Source organism: Python bivittatus, unplaced genomic scaffold (assembly GCF_059951505.1).
Source record: "Python bivittatus isolate LINGU-HERP-01145 unplaced genomic scaffold, Pbiv_v1 ctg000850_np1212, whole genome shotgun sequence".
NCBI lineage: Eukaryota > Metazoa > Chordata > Lepidosauria > Squamata > Pythonidae > Python > Python bivittatus.
The window spans coordinates 40,194,146-40,218,141 of NW_028277112.1; the positions used below are offsets into that span (position 1 = coordinate 40,194,146).

General features: G+C 36.7%; 1 protein-coding gene across 3 annotated transcripts in view; it reads left to right on the forward strand.

Moving 5' to 3' along the window:
- CEMIP2 (cell migration inducing hyaluronidase 2) overlaps nt 1-23,996 on the forward strand; it is a 71,045-nt gene that overhangs the window by 13,802 nt on the left and 33,247 nt on the right. For all 3 annotated transcript variants that reach the window (XM_088130403.1, XM_088130402.1, XM_088130401.1), the window contains exons 3-6: nt 4,345-4,485; nt 11,537-12,098; nt 20,571-20,740; nt 22,394-22,582. In XM_088130403.1, the coding sequence (XP_087986529.1) occupies nt 4,345-4,485; nt 11,537-12,098; nt 20,571-20,740; nt 22,394-22,582 (1,062 nt within the window). The remainder of the gene's footprint in view (nt 1-4,344; nt 4,486-11,536; nt 12,099-20,570; nt 20,741-22,393; nt 22,583-23,996) is intronic.

A 23,996-nucleotide genomic window follows, 5' to 3' on the forward strand; every position in this document is an offset into this window, starting at 1 on the left:
TAGCAAGCCATCTTAATCTCTTTCCCCAAAGTTTTCTTTGCTGAAGGGTTGCTTTGGTTTGGTTGGCTGCTTGAACATTGCCTGTGTTGGAGTTTTTTAAAAAAAAATTGAGTGCATTTGGAAAAGCAAAAGGAATAACTGGTTGGTTTGATAAGTGTTTAAAATTCATGGCACTTTATGCTGGCTCTTCAGCCCTTGTATTTTTGGAAGCTTCAGAGTGCATTTAAAAATGCAAAAAAACTGTTTTGATCTGCAAACTTAAGGGGTGGGATGTCTGTGTTAGGCTCTTGTGTTGATAGTTGATGCAATCCTTGGTACAGTTTGCTGAAAAGATACATTTGAGCTGCAGTTTTTCTATCCCTCTCGCATTTTAACTGCAAAAAGAAGAGTTACAGTACTTGCTGAGTAAGGATGTGCACATGACTGATAGGTGGTCCTTTGTTTTGCCTGCTACTAAGCAATGTAAATGCAGGCAGCCATCAGGAAAGGATTTTGTTGTGTTTTCCAGGTGGAGACTCTTTCCTGGGCGTGTGTGTGTGTGTTTCAAATGTTGGCGGCAGCAGCAGCTAGCTTTTCTTTCTGTAATGTTTTCATTCTACCAGGCAGAAACTGCAGTTTTTGTTTCTGTTTGGCAGCTAGTCAGCCAGCCAGCCAGTTGACAGAAAGGGGAAAAAGAGGATAAACCTGCAGGTGGACCTTTAAATACTGGGGTAGAAGGAATCTTTGTTCCCAGCCAGGTAAAGTTTCTTGCATACACAACTTAGATTAAGAAGAGATTTATTTTAAACATTTGAAACACACACACACAATTTGAGTTAATAGACTGACTGCTATTCATTTTCTGCCAGGTTTCATGACCTGGAGAAGGTAATTGAGAGAGGGGAAAAGTCTCCCTGTGTTTTAAAGAACCAACCTAGTCATCTCTCTTCACATTGCTTTCAGTTGGCATGCCCCAAAGAAAAGGAAGAGATTTAAGGAAGGCAATGAGGGAGTGGGGGAAGAGGAGGAAACAAATGGATTTTTAAAAAAATACTTAATTTTTTTTTCTCTTCCGGTTTTCTGCAAGCTAGCTCCCTTGTAGAATTCAGCACAAACATCCTACCCCATCTGTTAGGATCATGAAATAAAAAAGGACGAGACTTTTTCTATGTTCCCATTGTTTCCTATAGCCCAAACACTCAAAACATTTCAAATTGTGTTTCACCATATATGGAGGCACTTAACTGGTTTGAATTTTCTGTCGAAACTCAGATGACTTGAAATGTTTTTATGGAATATTCTAGATGCTTCATTTCAGGCTCAGAACAAAGCACATTTTCCCACTTATTCACATTCCTGGAAACTAATATGAAATGTAATATAAAGCAAGAATTCTGTGGAATCTTAAACACAAATATTTTTATAGGCAAACGCATGGGTTATTCAAGGGTGGCTATTATATGCACAGATGTAGATAATTTAACACAGTATTTAGCATTTAGAATTCAAAATGCTTTGTGTACGGAATGATGTCCAACCAGCCTTACAGGCTTGTTGCAAGTATTGCTAATACTATCCTCACAGGTAGGCACAATCTCTCCTAGTGGATAGAGAAATCTGTTGGCATTCATTGTTCAGATAAACTCTTAACAAAAAGACTCACCTTTTGTTGTTGTTGTTGTTTAAAGTTAGACTAAATTTCCTCTATCCATATAAATTAGTACATGCAAGTCTTTGTCATATGGGCCTGGGCACCAGGGTTTTTTTTCCGGTGTTCTTGTTAAAAATCTAAATAATTATACAAGAGCTGCTCAGGAAAAATAATTACAATTACTTCTAATGCAGGAGGATTTACACAAATAATCTTAATACCTACTAAAATTGAGAGTGAATTTTTTTTTCCAGATGTGAAATACATATTGAAATAGAGAAGGGGACTAGTTGAATAATACAAAATTTAGCATTTTATATCACTCTAAAAACTTAGTTTTTTAAAATCTTATAGAATAAAGCTATCAGTAAAGATGGCTGTAATTACTGAGAACTGTAGTGCTATCTCAAAAGGTCTTCAAGTGACTATGCTAGTGGGTAAATTTGCTTTTTCTGAAACATGTCCTAACTGCTGAAGTTGTCAAAAAGTGAAATTATTTTTAAAAAGGCAATTGTTTGATTTACTGGTGAAAAAGCAAGGGAGGACCTTTGATGTTTTCTGGCCTAAATTAGAGGGGTCCTAAATTAGTAGGGGTTTGTACTGGAAAGAAAGTATTGTGTACACTACCTACTTCAGAAAGACTTCTCCAACCAGCACCTTCCATACCTCTTGGCTATCTATGGTCCTTGTCATCCCCAGCCAAGCCTTCAGCTGTATTTAATTACAGTGATCACATCTGTCAGTGGTTATGATGTCTGTGGATGATTGGAAATTTAGTCCAACATATCTGGAGAAGACTGGTCTAGAATACGGTTTGATTTTAGTACATAAAATTGCCAATATCTTGTCTATTTAGTACAATAAATTGCCAATAGGGGCACCCTATTCACCAGACTACGGTTTGTAGACCAGAAATGCTTGACAATTATATTCAACATCTAGCAGGAATATAACATTAAAATATTAATTACAGTGGGGCAAAAAAGTATTTAGTCAGCCACCAATTGTGCAAGTTCTCCCACTTGAAAATTACAGGCCTCTCTCATCTTTTTATCATAGGTATACCTCAACTATGAGAGACAAAATGAGAAAAAAAATCCAGAAAATCACACTGTCTGATTTTTAAAGAATTTATTTGCAAATCATGGTGGAAAATAAGTATTTGGTCACCTACAAACAAGCAAGATGTCTGGCTCTCACAGACCTCTACCTACTTCTTTAAGAGGCTCCTCTGTCCTCCACTCGTTACCTGTAGTAATGGCACCTGTTTGACCTTGTTATCAGTATAAAAGACACCTGTCCACAACCTCAAGCAGTCATACTCCAAACTCCACTATGGCCAAGACCAAAGAGCTGTCAAAGGACACCAGAAACAAAATTGTAGACCTGCACCAGGCTGGGAAGACTGAATCTGCAATAGGCAAGCAGCTTGGTGTGAAGAAATCAACTGTGGGAGCAATAATTAGAAAATGGAAGACATAGAAGACCACGGATAATCTCCCTCGATCTGGGACTCCACGCAAGATCTCACCCTGTGGGGTCAAAATGATCACAAGAACGGTGAGCAAAAATCCCAGAACCACACGGGGGGACCTAGTGAATGACCTGCAGAGAGCTGGGACCAAAGTAACAAAGGCTACCATCAGTAACACACTATGCCGCCAGGGACTCAAATCCTGCAGTGCCAGACGAGTCCCCCTGCTTAAGCCAGTACATGTCCGGGCCCGTCTGAAGTTTGCTAGAGAGCATTTGGATGATCCAGAAGAGGATTGGGAGAATGTCATATGGTCAGATGAAACCAAAGTAGAACGTTTTGGTCTAAATTCAACTCGTCATGTTTGGAGGAGAGAGAATGCTGAGTTGCATCCAAAGGACACCATACCTACTGTGAAGCATGGGGGTGGAAACATCATGCTTTGGGGCTGTTTTTCTGCAAAGGGACCAGGACGACTGATCTGTGTAAAGGAAAGAATGAATGGGGCCATGTATGGTGAGATTCTGAGTGAACACCTTCCATCAGCAAGGGCATTGAAGATGAAACGTGGCTGGGTCTTTCAGCATGACAATGATCCCAAACACACTGCCCGGGCAACGAAGGAGTGGCTTCGTAAGAAGCATTTCAAGGTCCTGGAGTGGCCTAGCCAGTCTCCAGATCTCAACCCCATGGAAAACCTTTGGAGGGAGTTGAAAGTCCGTGTTGCCCAGCGACAGCCCCAAAACATCACTGCTCTAGAGGAGATCTGCATGGAGGAATGGGCCAAATACCAGCAACAGTGTGTGAAAACCTTGTGAAGACTTACAGAAAACGTTTGACCTCTGTCATTGCCAACAAAGGATATATAACAAAGTATTGAGATGAACTTTTGAAATTGACCAAATACTTATTTTCCACCATGATTTGCAAATAAATTCTTTAAAAACCAGACAATGTGATTTTCTGGATTTTTTCCCCCATTTTGTCTCTCATAGTTGAGGTATACCTATGATGAAAATTACAGGCCTCTCTCATCTTTTTAAGTGGGAGAACTTGCACAATTGGTGGCTGACTAAATACTTTTTTGCCCCACTGTATATCTATATGAATTTGTTTTTAATGGGGAGACATTTTATTTTGATTAAAAATTAGCAGAGTCGGTGTATTCATTATTGCTGCTGTGTTAATTTCCTGAATACTGTAGTGCTTTATGTGTAATTATTTTCCCATTATATTTCAGAGAACTGTCCAGATCAGAATCCTCGCCTTAAAAACTGGAATCCAGGACACGATAGAGAAAAGAGAATTGTCCTCCAGAAGGGTGATCTCTTTCGTCTGAACGTGGATGCCACTGTGCATTCCATAGTTATACAGGATGGAGGTATGCAAAGCAGTTCATAATGCTAAACTAAATATGACAAGGGCAAGTATTTTTATTTATTTATGTGTTAGTTGCAGTTACTTGCTGCATAGAATAGGCATGTGAAAAATCTGCATTGTGCATTAAAAGTATTCAGATGACAGGAGCATAGTTCCCACCTATCTTCCTTTATTCTATGTAGTTACTTTAAATACATTTTTCCCTAGCTTCATTCGTTTTTTTTTAGATTTTTTATCCTGCCTTTCTTATTTTTATAAATAACTCAAGACGGTGAACATGCCTAATACTCCTTCCTCCTCCTATTTTCCCCACAACAATAACCCTGTGAGGTGAGTTGGGCTGAGAGAGAGAGAGTGACTGGCCCAAAGTCACCGAACCAGCTTTCACACCTAAGGTGGGACTAGAACTCACAGTCTCCTGGATTCTAGCCTGGTGCCTTAACCACTAGACCAAACTGGCTATTTTTTTTTTCATTCATTTTTGTCAAGTAAGTTGGCCTTTTGTAATGAGATGGGTAAAACCATGCTCTTAATTTTGGTTACAAAAAGTATCTCCCCTCTACTCCAGTTTTATGTCTGAATTGGTCAATCATGTACATAGCCAGTATACTTGTCTCTGTTGTTTAACTTTGACGCTTGACACTGTCTTTATTTTATCCTAATAGTGTGTAGCAGTACTGATATTAACTGAAAGGAAGACATGAATGAGGAGCAGCAAGAAAAATGAACAAATATTTTTTTGCCATAGTTTTATTACAATAAATAAAATTCATTGGCATAAATGATCCATTTTTGTCATTGTTATCCAAAAAGAAATCTATTTTGCCAAAAAAATCCATAAAGTCTTGTGGTAGTCTTGGGCATCATGTTCTTTAAAATCTGGTATGATTGAAGAGATGGGGAAAATGTTCATTGAATTAAAGTGATATGAATTGGCTCACTGCTAAAATGTTGTTCTGTACTTTGGGTAGTTACAACAATTATTACGTTCAGTGTTATTTCATTTGACATCTTTTGAAAAACTGTATCCGTTCGGGCTATTAATAGAGTTCCAAGAAATTACAGCTGTCATGCTGCCAATTACATAAATTTACACATGTCAGGACTGCTGTTCATATTGGCAGTTACCCATATTTACTGCAAGTGATATTGGGAGAGGGAACACACAGTTGAATAAGTTTAGAACAGATACTTCAAATCATTTTATACAAAAGGAAGTTTCCTCCCAGTTCATTTCCTATGGTCTGGAAAAGAACACGCAGCTAGTTTGATAAAATATAAACTAGAATGGCATTCACCAACCTTCTGTCTTCTAGGTGGTTTGGGGTGACAATTCCCAATATTCCAGGTCAGTAGAAACAAGTTGGAGAGGTTGACTAAGAATATTTCTGGGAAAAAGCAAAGGGAGAGAATGCGTACTAAATTACAATAGTAAACTCTATAAAGAATAATTTAGAAAAAAACGGCAAATAAGGAGATAGGGTTTTTTCCCTCCAAAGGCTATTTCTCTAAGAACACTTGTTTTTTTTTCCTTTTTTCTTCATCTATGCAAAAACTCTACCAGGTGCCCATTTTGTAACTTGATTTTTTCTCTCATATCTCCTGCAGCAAATAGGTTAAAAACAGCACTGCACCCTTCTCTTTCTCACTCTGACTGTAGCTATAATAAATGAGACATAATTAAATTGCTTTTAAAACTGTCTACCCAGTCCCTTTTTCATCTATACATCTGCATAGCTTTCTTGCCTTGCTCTTTTGTGATCTTGTGTCTATTTTCAGCTTTTATTATTGCATGGATTATTTTATTGTGTTTCTTGCTGCTATGCCAGGTGTACCAAACAAACTAAATACTGCTTAGCCATCAGTGTTTTAGGAGCCTTACACGATAGGTTGGCTGATAACTTTACAAGGATGTAACCAGACTTAGGAAGACAGCGCACAACATTTCTTTACATTTTGATGCATATTTAAAATTCTTACTGCTATTCAGTCCTTGTCTATTCTTTGTATGATCAAACCAATACAGTGGAACCTCAGGTTACGAACGCTTCTGTTAACGAACTTTTTGGGTTACGACCAACTCCAGCCGCAAAATTTTGCCTCAGTTTGCAAACTCCGTCTCGGGATACGAACAGGATACGCGGCCATTTTCCCTCCCATGACACGGTCCGCGGCCGTTTTTCCGCCCCTGACACATGGTCCATGGCCATTTTTCCGCCCCTGACACGTGGTCCGTGGACATTTTCTGCCCCTGACACGTGGTCATAGGGAGGGGGACTCTCCCTCCAAGCAATAGCCGCCTTCCTGTCCTCCACGCCAGAACGGATTAACGGTAATTACATTGAACCTTATGGGGAAATTTGCTTCGGGTTGCGACCAATTTGGGCTGCGACCAGAGTCACGGAATGAATTAAGTTCGTAACCCGAGGTACCACTGTACTTCTTTCATATTTTGGATTCAATTCACATTCATTCATTGCCTATTCTACCACCCTCATTTATTAAATAAACCATTCTCATTGCATTCAACCTATTTATCCTGATATGTCTAGTTCTCAATTCCAAAGAACAAGGTGGGCATAAACATGCTGTTATACAGAGCTGTTTTCATTTCTTCTTTGCAAAAGACCATACACAACACACCACTTTTCCATCAGCATTTGCACACCTTAATATTTCTCTATCTGTGGAGTTGTCGGTGTTCTCTGAGCTTGGTTGTTCGATTGCAGACATTTCATTACCTGACTAGATAACATCATCGGTGCTTCTGAGTGTGGGGTTCCTCCTTGTTTACATACAGTAGCTTGCCCTGGCAGTGTTGATGGAGGTGTGGTTTTCTGCTTGGTAGGGTATTGTCTGCTTGATTGTTTGTCTCCTTGGTGGTTCCTTGATTAGAGTATTGTTTTCTCCTTGTTTATCTGGTGTCAATCCCTGCTTATCTGAGTGTAAGCTGCTGGGGAGGATGTGTTCTGGTCTTTTGTTTCCTTCTTAGCTTTCTTATTGTCTTTTTTGGATGGTGTGTAAATGTGGTTTATCTCTATGTGTCTATTGATGGCTGATGTGTCTGAGTGCCGAGCTTCCAGGAATTCCCTAGTGTTTTTGGATTTAGCTTGGTCTAGGATGCTCATGGTTTCCCAGTTGAAACTATGGTTGAGTCTGTCCATGTGTTGTGAGATTAAAGAGTTTTCATCATGTCTTCTGCCTGTCTGTCCTACATAGTGGCTATAACAGTCCCTACACTGCACGTTGTAGATAACTCCTGTTTTTTCTTCTTGGGTTACTGGGTCTTCTGGTTTACTTAAGATGGTTTGGTGGGCTTTAGTTGGTTTATGTGCTACAGTAAGCCATGTGGTTGTAATAGTCTGTTGGTTGTTTCCGAGATGTTTCTGATGTATGGCAGTGTTATCTTTTTCATAGCTTGTGTTGGTTGTGCTGTAGTGGGTTGAGTGATCAGGCCCTTTTTGATAAAGTTGCGTAGGTATCCATTTTGTTGGAAGATGTTGAATAGGTGATCTGTTTCCTTGTTCTGGTGTTCTGGGTTGCTGCAGTGCATTTGTGCTCATCTGAATAACCTTCTTACACAGCTTGTCTTGTGGGTTGGGTCGTTACTTTGGTAATGGAGCACTTGGTTAGTGTGGGTTGTTTTTCAATAGATGTGTTTCTAATTTGCTGTCATTTCCTCTGCTGATGAGGATATCCAGGAAGGGTAGTGTGTTGCTGTTTTCTTCTTCCATTGTGAATTTTATTTCTTTGAAGATGTTGTTGATAATTTCATGTGTCTTCTCTAGTTGTTCCTTTTTTATTATGATGAAGGTGTTGTCTACATACCAGATCCATTCTTCTGATTATATGCATGGGAATCCTATAGTTTCTAGACGCTGCGTTACAGTCTCTGCTATGAGTTCTGAGAGTGGTGATTCCATGGTGTTCCTCTGATTTGTTGGTATATTTGTCCATCAGACTGAAAGTAGGTGGTGAGGCAGAAGTTGATAGGGTCCATGATTCTGTGCATTTTGATCTTAGTGTATTTGGTTAGGTTGGGTGTGTTGTGTTAGTACTGCTGCCATGGATTCTTTCGCTAGTTCTGGGTCTATGGATGTAAAGAGTGCTATGACATTGAGTGAAACCATAATTTCGTCTTCATCTCTTTTTAAGTCTTTGATTTTCTGGAGGCACTGTACTGGGGAGTTGATAGAATAGTCTCTCCCCTCTGTGAGATGTCCAAGCTTCTTTGTAAGTTCTTTCATTACGTTGCATGTTGGGGTTCCTGGTAATAATACAATTGGACAAAGAGGTATGTTGGGCTTGTGTATTTTCGGGCTTCCATAGAAGCATAGGAGGATGGGTCCATTGCTTTTCATCTGCCACTGTTCTTCTTTTTTGATTTGACCTTTCTTGGTTAAGTTGTTAAGGGTTCTCTTGATCAGGTTGTCTAGTTTCTTTATTGGGTTGATGTTTACTGGGATGTAGGTTTCTTGGTCCTCCAGTAATCTTTTGGCTTTTTGTATGTATTCTGGCCTGTCCTCAGCTATAACATATATGTTATACAACTCCTTTCTGGAGGATTTCTCTATTCATCTTCTGTGAACATTTTACTAAATTTGTATCCTTGTTCTAGATTTTTGCCATTTAGCTAGAACTTGCAAGCCATTCCTTTTTCTCTCTCAAATTAACTACCTTGGTGTTCAGTACAGTAATTTTCAGATTCAAGCTCTTCATTCCATCATATAGTTTATCTAATATTTGCTGCAAGTTATTCAGATTCTCAGTCAACCTCATAGCATTATCTGCATTCAAAGCAATGCACACATGGATATCCTTAACCAACACTGCACTGACATCACCTAAAGCATTTTTTACACATGTATAAATACTAAGGGAATGTTACACATCCTTGTCTTATTACCTGATCAATAACAAACTGTTTGCTAGCATTCCATTTTAGTCTCATATATGCTTTACTTCCATGCTGCATTGAACAACCAATCTTTAACTCTATATTCATGCAAAATATTCCATAACTCAAGCCTACTCAATCATATACTTTCACTAAATTAAAAAAATGCAAGAAATTCTTACATACATATACTTATAAATGACTACTAAAGAGCAAAAATCTGGCCAGCTGTCCTTGCACTGCACTTCTGAAATTCTGTTCTTTGTTATCTCTTTTATCTTTCAGTTACAATTCTGCCATACAAAGTTGCACAACCAGTCCATAAGCAAATCATATCCATATTTTAATATTCTTCCAGTTATAAGATTTACACCTGTAGTTTTATCATTTTTCTACATATTCACATCGTTTCTCTTAGATACTAACATTTATAGCATTCATTTCAATTCTACTCTTCATTGTACCACTATTATTCTCATGCAGATTTCCTTCCAGCCTTCCCTCAATTTAGTTTCATCCCAGATCACCTCATCATTTGCATTCTTAATTTCATTGTTTCACCTTTTCATCCATTTCTAAAATAATTTCCAAAAAACTCATTCTGCATTTTTCTGCCTGTTTTGATCTTAACTGTTTCTTGTTCTCACTTTGACCACATTATTTGCACCTGCCCTTTTCTCTCTGTTCACATTATGCATTAATCTTCTGTTTTTGTAGCCATTATTTCTTACATGAATTTTTCTCATCCTCAGCCACTTTTATTTCATCATTCCACCAAACATTTTTCATATTTCCCATTAGCATTACTCAACACTCTTCTGTGGCACTCTGTGACATATTATTTTCACTTGGTTCCAAGCAATTTCCAAATTCTTTTTCTTACATCCATTTCCCATCTATTCTGTAGCTAGATTAATCTGTCTTCTAATACATTTTCATACAGGGCTTGTACTTTCTCTATGTGCAGTAATTCCCCTTTCACTTTTTTTTACTTCTTCCATTCTATTTTTTTCCCAGGATCCACTCTTGATACTATTAAAAAAATGATATGTCCCACATTCAGAGCTTCTCATTGCTCTCAGTGTCCTTTATAATTCTCCCACTCTTTCATCATAAACAATAAAATGAGATGGGTTTTTTTTATTCATTCACTTTCCATGTATATGAATGAAGCGACAAATATTTAAGCCACATATATTTATAGGCAGATACTTGCCACCACCATTCTCATGGTGACCAGACTCAACTTCATTCTTGAGTCTCCAAATGGCCAGATAATTTTGTCTATACTTTCTTCTTCCTGCTATCCATGCATGTCACCTAATAGGATAATCTTTCCCCAGTCACATTCATTCAGAATGTTACACAGTTTTCCCTGAAACCTGTCTCATTCTTCTTTTATCATTATTCACTGGAATGCAATATGGAGCAGTCGTCAATCTATGCGTTCCTATTTTCGTATGGACTTGCAACAATCTAGACGACATATTTTTAACATACATTTTAGCCTTGCACTTTTACTTCTGTGCATGTATTAATCAACTCTGCTAAGCACCTTTGTTCAGCTGGATTACATCCTTTCCTTTTCTCTTAGATTCATTACCTAGAACATATTTATTTTTTCATTCATTCATTCATTCATTCATTCATTCATTCATTCATTCATTCATTCTCTTTACTATATATTCTTCATGCTTTCCAAGTCACAGCCTGCCATACACTATGATTGTCACCAGAAGGACCCATGAAGAAGGACCTTTACCACCCATCTTGGTTTTGGTTAATAATTATTTTTAGCAAAATGAGTAGTAGTCTTAGGTTTTTCAGCTTTATCATATCAATGCCACATACACCATTTAAGGCTAACAGAAAAAGTATCAGTTTGTACTGGCATGTTTTGGCAAGTATGCTGCAAACCTATCAAAAGCCCCAGTTTAACCCCAAGTACGCTCATGCTGTTTTATGCAAGCTGGGATCTCTAATCTAAAGACCATCTTGCAAGCCAACATACTGTGTCCACATCCCAACTACAAGGTATGTACTGTATAGTGATAATCAGAGTATACCTAGTGATTTGCAGTCCTCACTTAAAGCTGTATATAGGTTGCTACTATATATTTAAAAATTGCTTACCTAAAAATATTATTTCCTGTAGGATTACTTGTCTTTGGGGATGATGAAAACGGATCTAGAAATATTACCCTGAAAACACATTTTATCCTAATAAAGGATGGTGGAATGCTTCATATTGGAGCAGAAAAATGTCGTTATAAGTCCAAAGCAACTATAATCTTATACGGCAAATTAAATGAAGGTGATTATGTGCCAACATTTGGTGAAAAATTTGTGGGCGTGGGCCCTGGTGGAACACTGGAATTGCATGGCTCTCAGAAGTTATCATGGACTTCCCTGTCAAAGACTCTATATTCTTCAGGGCTGGCCTCTGGATCCTACACATTTGAAAGGGAGTTTTTACGAGCCCTAAATGTGAGAGTTATTGACCAGGACACTGCAAAGGTTTTGGCAACGAAGAGGTTTGATACTCACGAATCTCAAAATGATAGCATAAAACTTCAGGATTTTCTAAAGTCTCAAGAATTTGGTCGCATTGTTGCTATTTCTGTAGCAGACTCAGCTGCTAAAAATCTACTGGAGGAAACCAGAACAACCATACAGAATCTTCTGGGAAGTAAGCTCGTCAAAGGATTGAATTATAGGTAAAAAAAAAAAATGCTTTTGCAAAAAAACTCATCCCCTTGGTTAAAAATTTCCTTCAGAGGTGGTGCTTGTACTGTTTGAGATCAGTCCTCAGTTTATTTTAATGTATGAGTGTAAAGGCTAAACACATTTCTTTTGAGTATGTTTTACAGAGGTGCATCAGGAAGTTTCGTAACAACTACCATCACTTTACAACTCTGATAATTCTTACAAAAGACATTAAACTACCCCTAACCCCAACCTAATTGACAAATTTATTTGTTTGATCTATATGGCTAGTCACTTGCCAGGCAACTCTGGGCAACTAATATCTAGTTGAAACAACAATAAAATCATCAACAAAAGTCAAAACTCATCACACCACATCATATATCGACACTTATACCTCCTAAAAATAGCCTCATCAAACTTCCTTTCCTCCTCACTGTCTGAGGAAAAATATACCTCCTACTCACCCACCCCCAGCCCCAGCCCACTTGATTATGGAATTAAGAAAAAGGAAAGCAATTCCACATTCCAAATCCAATAGCACAGTATATATTTAGACAAATGCTATTTATTTTTCTGTTCAAAATTTCAAGAGTTTTTCAGCACAGTCCCTCCCTCCTCCCATTTAATGTTATTGCTTTTCACCTCAAGTATTAATATTCATTGTTGGAAAATGGTTAATCAGAAATATTTCCATGTTAGTTTCTTCTGCAAAATTGAATGCATACCCATTATTATTCAATATTGAACATTTGGTATAAAAATAGAACTTTGGACTCAAATATCCAGCACGTCTTCTCTGATAGGCAGTGGAAATGTTCCTTGAAAGATGTGAGAGCTTGCTGTGGAGAAATGACTGAAGGGGGAGACCCAAAGAGGAAGAAGGAGACTGCAGGAAAGTGAACATTCCATATGTAGAACAAAATGTGCCTTTGCTCAATTTTATTCAATATTTCCCTTCTTGTTTAGCACCCAGTGTAGCCACGCTGCTCAGCATGGTCTCTAATATTCAAGGAAGCAGTTTAGCAGTTTCAGGTTCACTCAAAAGGCTGGCAGTAAGAAGATGGGACAAGAAAACTTTAGTTCCCCTTGTCCTATAGGTTAATGCCTAGATTTAAACCATGATATTTTCAGTTACAGATATCAGCCTACTAACCTGCTCTGACAGCAGGCAGAGGAAAAAAAAAAACCCGACTCCTATTTTATTTTTATTGCAAATTATTTTATAATCTATGTGTTTCGGTTGTACATTTTAATAACTGATAATGTAAAAGTTCTTTCCCTTCATAATACACAAGACAATCAGATATCCTGGTTTTGACAATTGGGAAACCAATGTCTGTAGGTGCACATCTAAAGAGGGCATGTTAAATGTGGCATTGTACATACAGGTAGTCCCCGGGTTAAGAACACTGGGTTTACAGAAGACTCATAGTTAAGAATAGAGCCTGATGTAGCAAAATTTGAGTTAAATACACAATGGTTCGAGTTCATTACACAATACTACTTATATAGTATTATACAATAATACTGTTCCAGATTATATACAAATTCAACTTAAGGACAGACCTTGGGAACGGTCTTAAACTGGGGACTACATGTATTATGTATTTACTGCCTCCTCATGTATATCTACCCAGGGAATTAATGTAAAGACATAGAGCTGATTTTGAAATTATTCAAAAGTGTAGTGTAAGAGTGCTTCTTATAATAACTTCCTCAATATCATTTTCAAAGAGGGTAAAGGCCTATTAAAAGATATTATGAGAAGATAAGAGAATGGGAATCAAGCATCATGTTGAAATAACATGCTATGTCATGACTATGTTTGTCTTTTATAGTTCTTAAAACAAGTTAAAAAATAATCAGGAAACTATTGTTTGAATGTAATGATACAAAAGCCTAGAGTCATATGTACTGCTTCCTGTTTGCCAGCAAGAGAGGGACACTGCAGCAGAATGGATTCCCTCCCTCCCCACAGCACCACAGTCCCAACCCTATTCTGGAGGGTTAGTGGAGCATCACACCATGCTGTAGTTGAGAATGCAGCATTGTCTATGTGGAAGTCCTGCTTTACCTTTTTCAAAAAGAATTTCCAACATCATTTTGTACATGAAATGTTGTAATAAACTCTGTTCTTTAACATTAATTCATTTTATTTATTTATTATATTTGTATGCCGCCCCTCTCCCCCAACGGGTGACTCTGGGTGGCTCACAGTTAAAATCAAAACCCCAACAACAATTAAAAATACCCCATAAATAATTAGAACTAATTAATCCATTAAAAATCAATATAAACCCTAATGCACTAGCATTTACAAACAGCAACCCATAAACCCACAAGCATAAGTGATTGCACAGGAAAAGAGAGCAGCTTTTAACATATTTATAATAAAAAAGGAGCCAACCAATCTTTGGCAAAATGCCTAAAATCATAAACTTTCTTTCAAAAGCTGTGATGTTTCTTTACCTAACTCTTGGGTAAATTTCCTTAGTATTTAGGATACCTGGTATTTCAGGAGTTGATATTGCTGCTTTATTTTAGTATGGCTCTGTCTTTGGATCCGTTTCTTGTAAGCCATTTGATCCTTGCAGAGGAAAAGTTAGGATTCAGTGTGTTTGCTTAAGGATTATGTAGTTTGATATAGAGCTCTGTAAAAGGTTGATGTCCAATTACATCAGTTTTAATTACATGCCTAAATTTTCAAGGCTGTCTAACTAAGAATCTGTATGTTTCGCATAAGGCTATGGACAGATACTGATAACTGCTTTTTTCCCTCAAATTGGGAGTAAAATTGTTTAGTCCAAAAATCGTAAGTATTGTAATAAACTGAGCAAATGCTGATTCTGTAAGTCTTCAGTCATCTCTCTTTTCTCACCTCTCTTCCCCATTGCAAATTATGTAAAATTTTGCCTTGATCAAATGTTGTGATGGTCTCAAAGCACACATTACTTTTCACATTTTGATTGGTCCTATTATTGTCTTACAGTGGATTTCTTGAAAAATTTCAGGTATCCTGTAATAAGCTATTTCTATCAATAAAATAGAAGGACAGTTACAGTCATCTTCCCCAACCCAGGTATCCTCCAGATGTGTAGACTACAATTCCAAAACTTCTCAGTGATAGTTATAGCAATTAGGAAATTCTGGGAATTGAAATCCATGCTTCTAGAAGGCACCAACATTGGGAAAACCTTAGTTAAAATGTGATGTTTGTAGATGAAGTAATCGTTCAGTTTGTAAATGAAGTAATCGTTCAGTAGAAATGATTGAATTGTAATTGTCATGATTGTAAAAATGACTATCATTCAAGCAATTATTATTTCTGTTTGATTAGAAGGGGATTATTATGTTTGCTATATTCCTCACTGGAGGAATTATTTCATAATAACATTATTAGTCTTGACTGCTGTGGGATTTGTTGAGTTGTAGAGATGTGGCATCTGTTAAATGGAATGAGTTTAGTGATCAGTTTAAGCTGCCTTTCCTACTAACTGCTTGAACATAAATAATACATGTCATTTTATTAAAACTGTAATGACCAACAGTATAGAGGAACATGTTAGGATTTTATACTCTATATAGAAAATGCTTACATTCCCTTGTTAAAAATAGTTGCATATTGATCATGAGGCCTCTGTATCTTAACCATCAGGCCTGTAGGCTGCCAACACAAAGGTGGGGCGGGGAAGGAAAAGGTAGAGAAGGTGGAGGGAAATTGCAAATGCAAAAACAGGGTCACAGAGCTGTATTAGGCTGATCCACAAAAGTATTCTCAGGAGACTAGTACCATCTTAAGCATCTATATCTGGCCATAGTTGAGGCAGGTAAACAAACACAGTCATGCTCAGCAGAATTGAATCATAAATCAGGCCCCTAAAGCCATGGTTTTCTAAACCGTGTAGTTCCATAACAACCTTGTGCAAACTGGCCATTCTGTTATCTTGCCAGCCCAGAAAGGACTATTCTGCATGTTGCTACTTATTCAGTTTCTATGCTTCAAGTTTCGAAGCACTCGCTTTGCAGGTAGCCCTGAAACAAAGAGAATAATTCTGGGAAATGTGTTCTAATCTACTTTATTTTATTTTGCTTTATATTATAGCTCAGCAGTCCCCAATCTTTTTGGTACCAGGGACCGGTTTCGTGGAAGACCATTTTTCCACAGACTGTGTGGGGGGGGGGAATAGTTTCAGGATGATTTACGTGCATTACATGATAGTGTTGTGATATGTGTCTGCAAGCAATTGATTTATTATGGTCTCTGTGCAGTCAAACCTCTCTGCTAATGATAATCTGTATTTTCAGCCGCTCCCAGCACTAGCATCACCACCTCAGCTCCGTCTCAGATCATCAGGCATTAGATTCTCATAAGGAGTGCGCAACCTAGATCCCTTGCATGCACAATTCACAGTAGGGTTCACGCTCCTATGAGAATCTAATGCTGCTGCTGATCTGACAGGAGAAGGAGCTCAGGCAGTAATGCGAGCAATGGAGAGTGGCTGTAAATACAGATGAAGTTTCACTCGCTCACCCACCACTCACCTCCTGCTGTGTAGCCCAGTTCGAACAAGCCGTGGATCGGTACTGGTTCACAGCCCGGGGGTTGGGTACCCCTGTTATAGCTTACAGGATGCTCAATTTGCAAATGACTCATAAAAATTCTGAGACTTTCTGGAATAAATTTGTTCTGTCATCTCTGCTCATCTATTATCGTATCAGCTTTCCTCAATTGTCACACCTCCCAGTCCAGACCAGAGTGGTATTAACTTTTTCATGTTTTCCCTTTTACAGTTTACAGAGTTGGTTGTCGATTAGGACTGGGTAAATAAGCTTGTTTTCTTCCAAGCCTTATTAATATTCAGTACTTTTCTGCTCTTAAAATTAAAACTACAGTGCATAGGTTTTAGGGAAATTTTCCCTCATTATTTTTAAAAATAATTTATACTTTTTTGGATGTTAGAAAAGTAATTGCTTTGTTATCAAAAGAGGGGTGGTTTTTTTCTCTTCAAATCTGACATCTACCATATAAAATGTTTTTTTCCTCAAAATTATTTTTATTTGTATGTATTTGTTTGCATATACATTTGTTTTATTTGTATATATACTTAATGTATTCATTTTAATTGGTGTCTTAAAAGCCAATTTTTAAGGTTTTAAGTGAAAACCTTAAAAACTCTGGAAATAATGAAGCAGATACATGCCCAATGGTGTGATTTATTAAAACCTATTTCTGTATATCTCGCTAAAGTTGCTATAAATCTGTTTGGCATCTGAAAAGACCTTTGGTTTAGGGGTGTGAGTGAAACATTTCTTTCAGATCTCAATTAACCAATCTTCCATGGGATATTTAAACTGTAAATATGAAAGGATTCCTAATAGTTTAAAAAAAAAAATAGGGTGAAACATCCCATTTCTCTTCTCCAAGACTTCCTTCATGCTACTGAAGTGATTAGAGTTTGCTCATAAAAAATCATCATGTTTAGTGTATTAAATTTATTCATATGAGAGTAGCAGTGGCATATTTCTGGCAGAACAGTTTCATTAATCCTCCCATAGAAATTAAAGCTGTGAAGATGGGTTTATTCTACCCCAGCTACGTATTCAGAAAATTCCAGTTTTTCAAATCAGATTTTGAAGAATGGGAAAAGGAAATCTCATTGCGCTAGAATCACTAAAATTAGACTGGATTCCATCTACAGACCATTCAGTTACTAATCAATTACAATAAATTATAAATTACTAATCAAAATAAGTAACAAAAACAAAAGTGATTAAAAACAAAAGTAAAGAAACTTTAAAAAAATATTTGATGCAGGTTACTCCTTTTCCTAGCAAATATAAATCTTTTCCAAATGCGTTTGAGATTGAGATAAAAAAAATGGCTCAGTAAAGATAATAAATCCCCAAAATAAATCCTCTATCTCACCCTGAATCCCCAAATTAAAGCCTCCATATCAGGTTCCGTCTATCTCACCCTGAATCCCCAAAATAAAGCTTCCGTATCAGGTATAAACCATCTCATCCTGATCCTTTTTGAAGGATGAGATCAAGAAATTAAAGGAAAAAAGAGAAGAATTAACTTTATTTCATCAAAATACATTGTAAGGATGCAAAAGTACAGAAAAGAGTATATTAAATGGATCGTGCAAACATTAAAATGGTTTTAAAGGCATGCAATATCAGCCAAACAGATGTATTCTGCTCTAGTTTAAGAGGATTGATCACAGAGCTAATTTATTAATGTGCATCAGCCTTTCTGTAGTTAAACTGAGCTTATCACTATACACATTTCTAATTACATTATAATTAAATTAAAAAGTCAGAGCATACTTAAGGTTTTTTTTTACTTAAATAGCAAATAAAATAAAAATTACAGCAATGTTTTTCTTGCTTTTAGCTTCTCTCTATGGTATTAAAAATAGGAAAAAGTTGCTCTCAGTTCTTAGAAGCATCTATTGTAGTTTTTTAATCCTTTGACTCAAATATATTTTTTACTTTTTTAGTTTCATGTAGTCAAAACAGATTAAGTCATATTGTAGTTCCCATTGTATCAAGGGAGCCTGCCATCTATTCTAACACATTGCCTTGGAATTGGGGGTCTTAAAGAATGGGATTTCATTCTTGCCTTAAAGTAGCATAGAGCTGCTACAAATTGATAAGCTACAAATCTAGCATCTCTTAGGGTTTTGTTTTGTTTTGTTTTAGTTCAAGAGAAAAAGGCAACTTAAAACTGGAGGAAATTTTAACATTACAATAAAACAAAGTTATTGTATATTCTGAGCTTGGCCTCCTCCAAGCGACCATGAACTTTAGTTAAGAGTACAGAAACTGATCTACCAAACTCTAGATCAGATACCAAGAAGAGAAAAAGTTACATGTTAAGAGGAACTGATTTTTTCCCCCTATCTTTTTAAAACATGGCCTAATGAAGGGAGAAATACATTTTACTTGCATCTGAAACTTGTAGTGTATCCTCAGCAAAGTAGGAATTGTAATGGACTTAAATAAAGGTCAACCACATTTCTAAAAGTTATTTTCTTACTGAATTTATTCATCATTATAAAATAATATTTTATAATTCATCCTATTTTTTAATTAAAAACCCCGGAACTTTTTTCCAGTGTTTTCCTTTTCCCTCCTAAGACTTCACATCTCCCGTATTTCCAGATCCAAAGTTGCAGCAGTAGGAGCTCTTTTTCTTATTTAAGACTGAACCAGGTTTTTTGAAAGTTAATTGGATGGCATGCTTACTAAACAATTTCAAGGAACTTTTTTTTTTAAATGAGAACAATTCCTTCCTCAACAGTTCTAGATGTTGTTAGTGAAATCGCTGCTGGAAATGTTAATACCTGTTAGCCCCAATGAAGAAAAAGAAGAATGGTGGGAACAAAGTGGAATCTCTTGGTTCTTGTTTTGTGAAATCAAAGCTGTCTTAGATTAGACCTAATGTAGAAGTCAGGAGTAACTGTAAAGGCAGAAACTTTCAAGGAAGTGTAGATTTTCAAGAGTTAGGGAGGAGTAAAGAGGTTGATCTTGGCTTACTTTCTAACCTTGAACAAGTAATTTATGGGGTATCCACAGTGAGGGCTTTACACTAGGGTACTAAAATGTTCAGCTGCAGCACTGACATGCACTGATTCATTATCTTTCTCCCCCCGCCCCCCCACCAACCTCAGCAATGGATAGGATTTTTGTGGATATTTATAACTTTGTTCTTATATAATCTCCCTTTCTGAGAAAATATCTTCAGTTTAAAGCTGTCTTCCTTAAATGTGCAGGCACAGTCCATCTCTCCATTATATAAAAAATTCCTTGGCACATGCTATCTCCATCAATCTTTACAATATTATAGAAAACTAAACTAATAAAATCACTGATACATTTTTAAGAAAAAAGAATTATATGGTTCTTTAATAATCTTTTATTATCATAGAAGATTCACATATACAGTAGCAGGCTTTAGGTTAGAGTAAGTGGAAAGTACTAATTTCCAAACTCTGAAATTATTTGAAATGTAATATTTCCCTGGAACTAGTTTTTTGAACTAAGCTTTTATATATCTTTTGGTTTGCGTCTGAGTTAGGAGCATAAAGACTTAAGTTCAGAAGAGCTATGGAGATGTCTGTCTTGGGAGATATTCTTGAATACATGCAAGCTTCCCCAGCCATGTGACTACTAGATACTTGTCATAATGAGAATATTACAATTCCCATTAGCCCCAGCCAATACGTCAAAGTGCCTGTAACTAGTTGGTGGTTATATGACAACAAATAACAATTGAAGTGCACTGAGCTGGGGAAAGCTACTTTTCTGACAAATGAAATTTAAATGAATAGAATATATTGCTTGGTTCACCAAAGTGAAGAAGCATTTTCATTTGGAAAATTGGTGAGGGATTTTTTTATGCTGATATTTCTGCATGTATTATTTGTTTTTTTAAAAAGAGGGGAAGTATTTAAACTTGTGCTCTCTTCTTACAGGCAAGCCTGGGCTTTAGTCAGTGTAATTGGTGATGGAAATTCATCTTGCAATGAATCTGTGAGAGACTATGAAAATCACAGTACAGGAGGAAAGGCCCTTGCAGAAAGAGAATTTTTTACATTGGATGGCCAGAAATTTGTTGTGAGGGCTTTCAGTGAATGGACTGCTGGTAGGAATATGCTATTTTTATTCTTTGTTTAGAAAATCAGATAACAAAACTGGTTTCAGTTATCTTGTGCAGCTAGACTTGCTGTGTTCTGAATCTTGCTGTGTACCTTGTGTTGATCATAAGAAGCTGTAAAATTCTGGTTAGAGGCCAGAATTTAAATTTGTCTGCTTTTGTGTCCTTGTTGCAATAAGCAAAAGTAATGTGGAGTTTTGGGATGGAAATAAAAGATCAGTCTGCTGTCAGGAAAACCTAATATTGCTTTGCTGTTCAGTTTTTTTGTTTTGCTTTTTTTTTTTTTTACAAAATGTCAACCTTCCTGATGTTTGTGAGAGAACTGTTACTTGTAGCTATCACATAAAATCTTTTGATCTAAAATGTCTACAAAAAACAGCCACAGAAATTAAGTAAAATGCCACCTTCTTACTTTTAAATAGGAAAAATAAATCATGGTCTTAGGAGCTCTTTAATCAATACAGTGAAAGCATAATTATCTATTAAATATTTTAAAATCAGAAATGTGTGCTTATTGAGATCTATCAAGTATGAAAGAAAAAGTAGGTTCTTATATTCCTGTCTGCTGTGATAGACAAAATTGAAAGGTTCATAGCTGGTAGCAATCTATATTTTAATTCAAATCCTTTGACCGTATTAATAAATATCATGCATTCCAATTACATTCTGATGTGCATTTGGTCATATTACACACAGTAGTTTAACTGGCAGAATGTATTGTAAAATACAAATAAACAGTAAGAACTTTGAGGTACTCTGCAGTTCAGCCTTCTTTTTTCTCCACACAATCATTGTCTGTGAGAGAAAAGGGATAAGTAGCGATGTTAATGATAAGTGGTAGATTCAGTGAAGGGAGAGGCCTTAATTCTCCCTGTGCTGTATTGCCTCTCCCCAGTCTGAATGCTGTAGCACCAGAGCATTGAGAAAAGCAAACAATTTCAGGTCTGCCTATACAATCAGACCACAATTTAAGTGGTACAATACAAGGAAGGAAAGCTTAGCTAGGGTACTGCTGAGAATTTTGGACTTTGAAATCCATACATCTTGGGAACATCAAATTGGAAATACTGTTGGAGAGCTTAGGGAAGGAAAATGGCTTTTCAGACTTCTCCTTAATGTAGAGTTAAACTTTGCATTCAAAATTATATATATGGCAGTTTAGCAAGGAGAAGGGAATCTCTGAGAAAATGGTGGTGAATAGTCATTTCCATAATTTTTATCACACATTGCTTTAATGGTTTCTAAAATTATGTTTCTGTTTATCAAAATACAGTTTCATCTTCCCCCTCCATCTACGTTTCTTTTTTTTTTAATGCATAATATTTTGCCTCTCACTTGATGAGGTCTCTGTTGAAGAAGCTCTTTACAGGTCGTGGATCCTAATTCATAATCCATGAGAATATGTTAAAAAAAATACTACTGCAACCATTTTTGGTGGATGGCGTTGGTGAAGAATCACAGGAAGCTGCGGAAGAAGAGACAAGCATTTAGCAACTTTACCTCTAGCTCTGTGTGACTTTTGGTCTTGCTGACCAAAACGTGCATTAAATTATTTTGATGTAATACAATTTGAGCATTTGGAAAGGTGATCACATTGTTTAAAATAATTGAACCAAGAAATTGTTAATTTTTTGTTCCAAGGTGTTCCAAAGTGGGGTTTCCAGGTTAAGGCAGTGCATGGAGTGATAGTGGATTTGTCAGAAGATGTTAGCAGCTGGAAGCCTGGAGACCGGATTGTTGTGGCAAGCACTGATTATTCTATGTATCAGACAGAGGAATTCACACTTCTTCCTTGCCCAGAATGCAACAAATACCAAGTCAAAGTGAAAGGTAAGAGCTGAGAAGTAAAAATGAATGTGTCTAGTAAGCTTTGTATTTCCTTTCAAGGTATGGTTCTGCTGTCTGGCATTAATGTATTCCTGGTGACTTTCTGCTTTGAGAATATTTTCCAGCTGCTTAATATCCACCACTGTCTAAAATCCTCAATTGACCCTGACATGGTATGCATAGTATTGACTCTGTGGGTGCAATGCTTATCAAAGGGAAGACTGCTTTAAATTTATTTGCTCTAAGATTTGAATCAGAGATTAGATACAAAGTGAATTTGATTTGATCTGAGTTGACTAAATTTTTGCATCCGCATACACATTTTGATAGTCCAAACAATTTGAATCAAACTAGCTTGATTTTGATGATTCTATTCAAATTGGCAACTCAAATTGGATCAAGGCCAATTCAAAACTGTCTACTGCATCTGATTATCTGTAAATAAAACTTCCCCTGTTTACTGATTTTTCCCCCTATGTACTTTCCTTATTTGGGGTGGCTGTGTTAAGTACATAAGCTTTGTTGTACGCTGCCCAGAGTCACTTGTTTTGTGAGATGGGCAGCTATATAAATTGGACAAATAAATAAATAAGCATTCAGCATCCCACTGCTTCTTTCTGTAGTGTTTGTCTTGTGCCTGCTACAGAGATACATGACTTCTCATGCTGGACAATAACATTATTAGGCTAATTCACTTTCATGTCAGGCAGTAAAATATAATTGTGGGTCTCTTCACTAAGAGATCAGAGTCATGTTTTTCCTCCTCTCTGCCCCAGTATTCTCTTATCTTGGATTTCTGGTACTTACTACCTGTAACTACAGCTAACCCTGGCTAACCAGAGTTTGAAGCAGATTCCAAATTCTTACTCAGAAAGACAGGTGCATTTTAGATGTTATATTTCTTCACAGGTCAGTGCTTCTGACATGTTAAAAAATATAAAATAACATGTCTGGCAGAGAAAAAAACATGCAAAGTAAAATAAAATAATTTCCCATGAAAAGTTCTGCCCACTCCTCAAAATCATATATTTTTTAAAATTAATTATTGCTCTTAGCAGAATGTGTCTAAAATATAGCTGTTTTAAAGTAGCTCTTAAATGATCTTAAATAAGTGTTTGCTTTTAAGGTGTATTCAGGTTAGGGGGATCCATTGGGCTGAATTAGACTGTTAATAACTATGATGCCTGGAACATAGGTTAGGGTTAAGCTTTGAACTCTGTAAGTATAATGATGGTGAAAAAATCACTATGAAAATAATCATTAAATAGTTAACATCTGAAAGATGCTCTAATTACTCTGAACCATGATTAATGTTGATTGAAATCTAATGCTTAATCATGAACTGAAGATATAATAGGAGTTTAGCTTCTAAGAGAAGTGCTAAGTCTTAGCGAACTGCTTCTTGCTTTATTTCTAA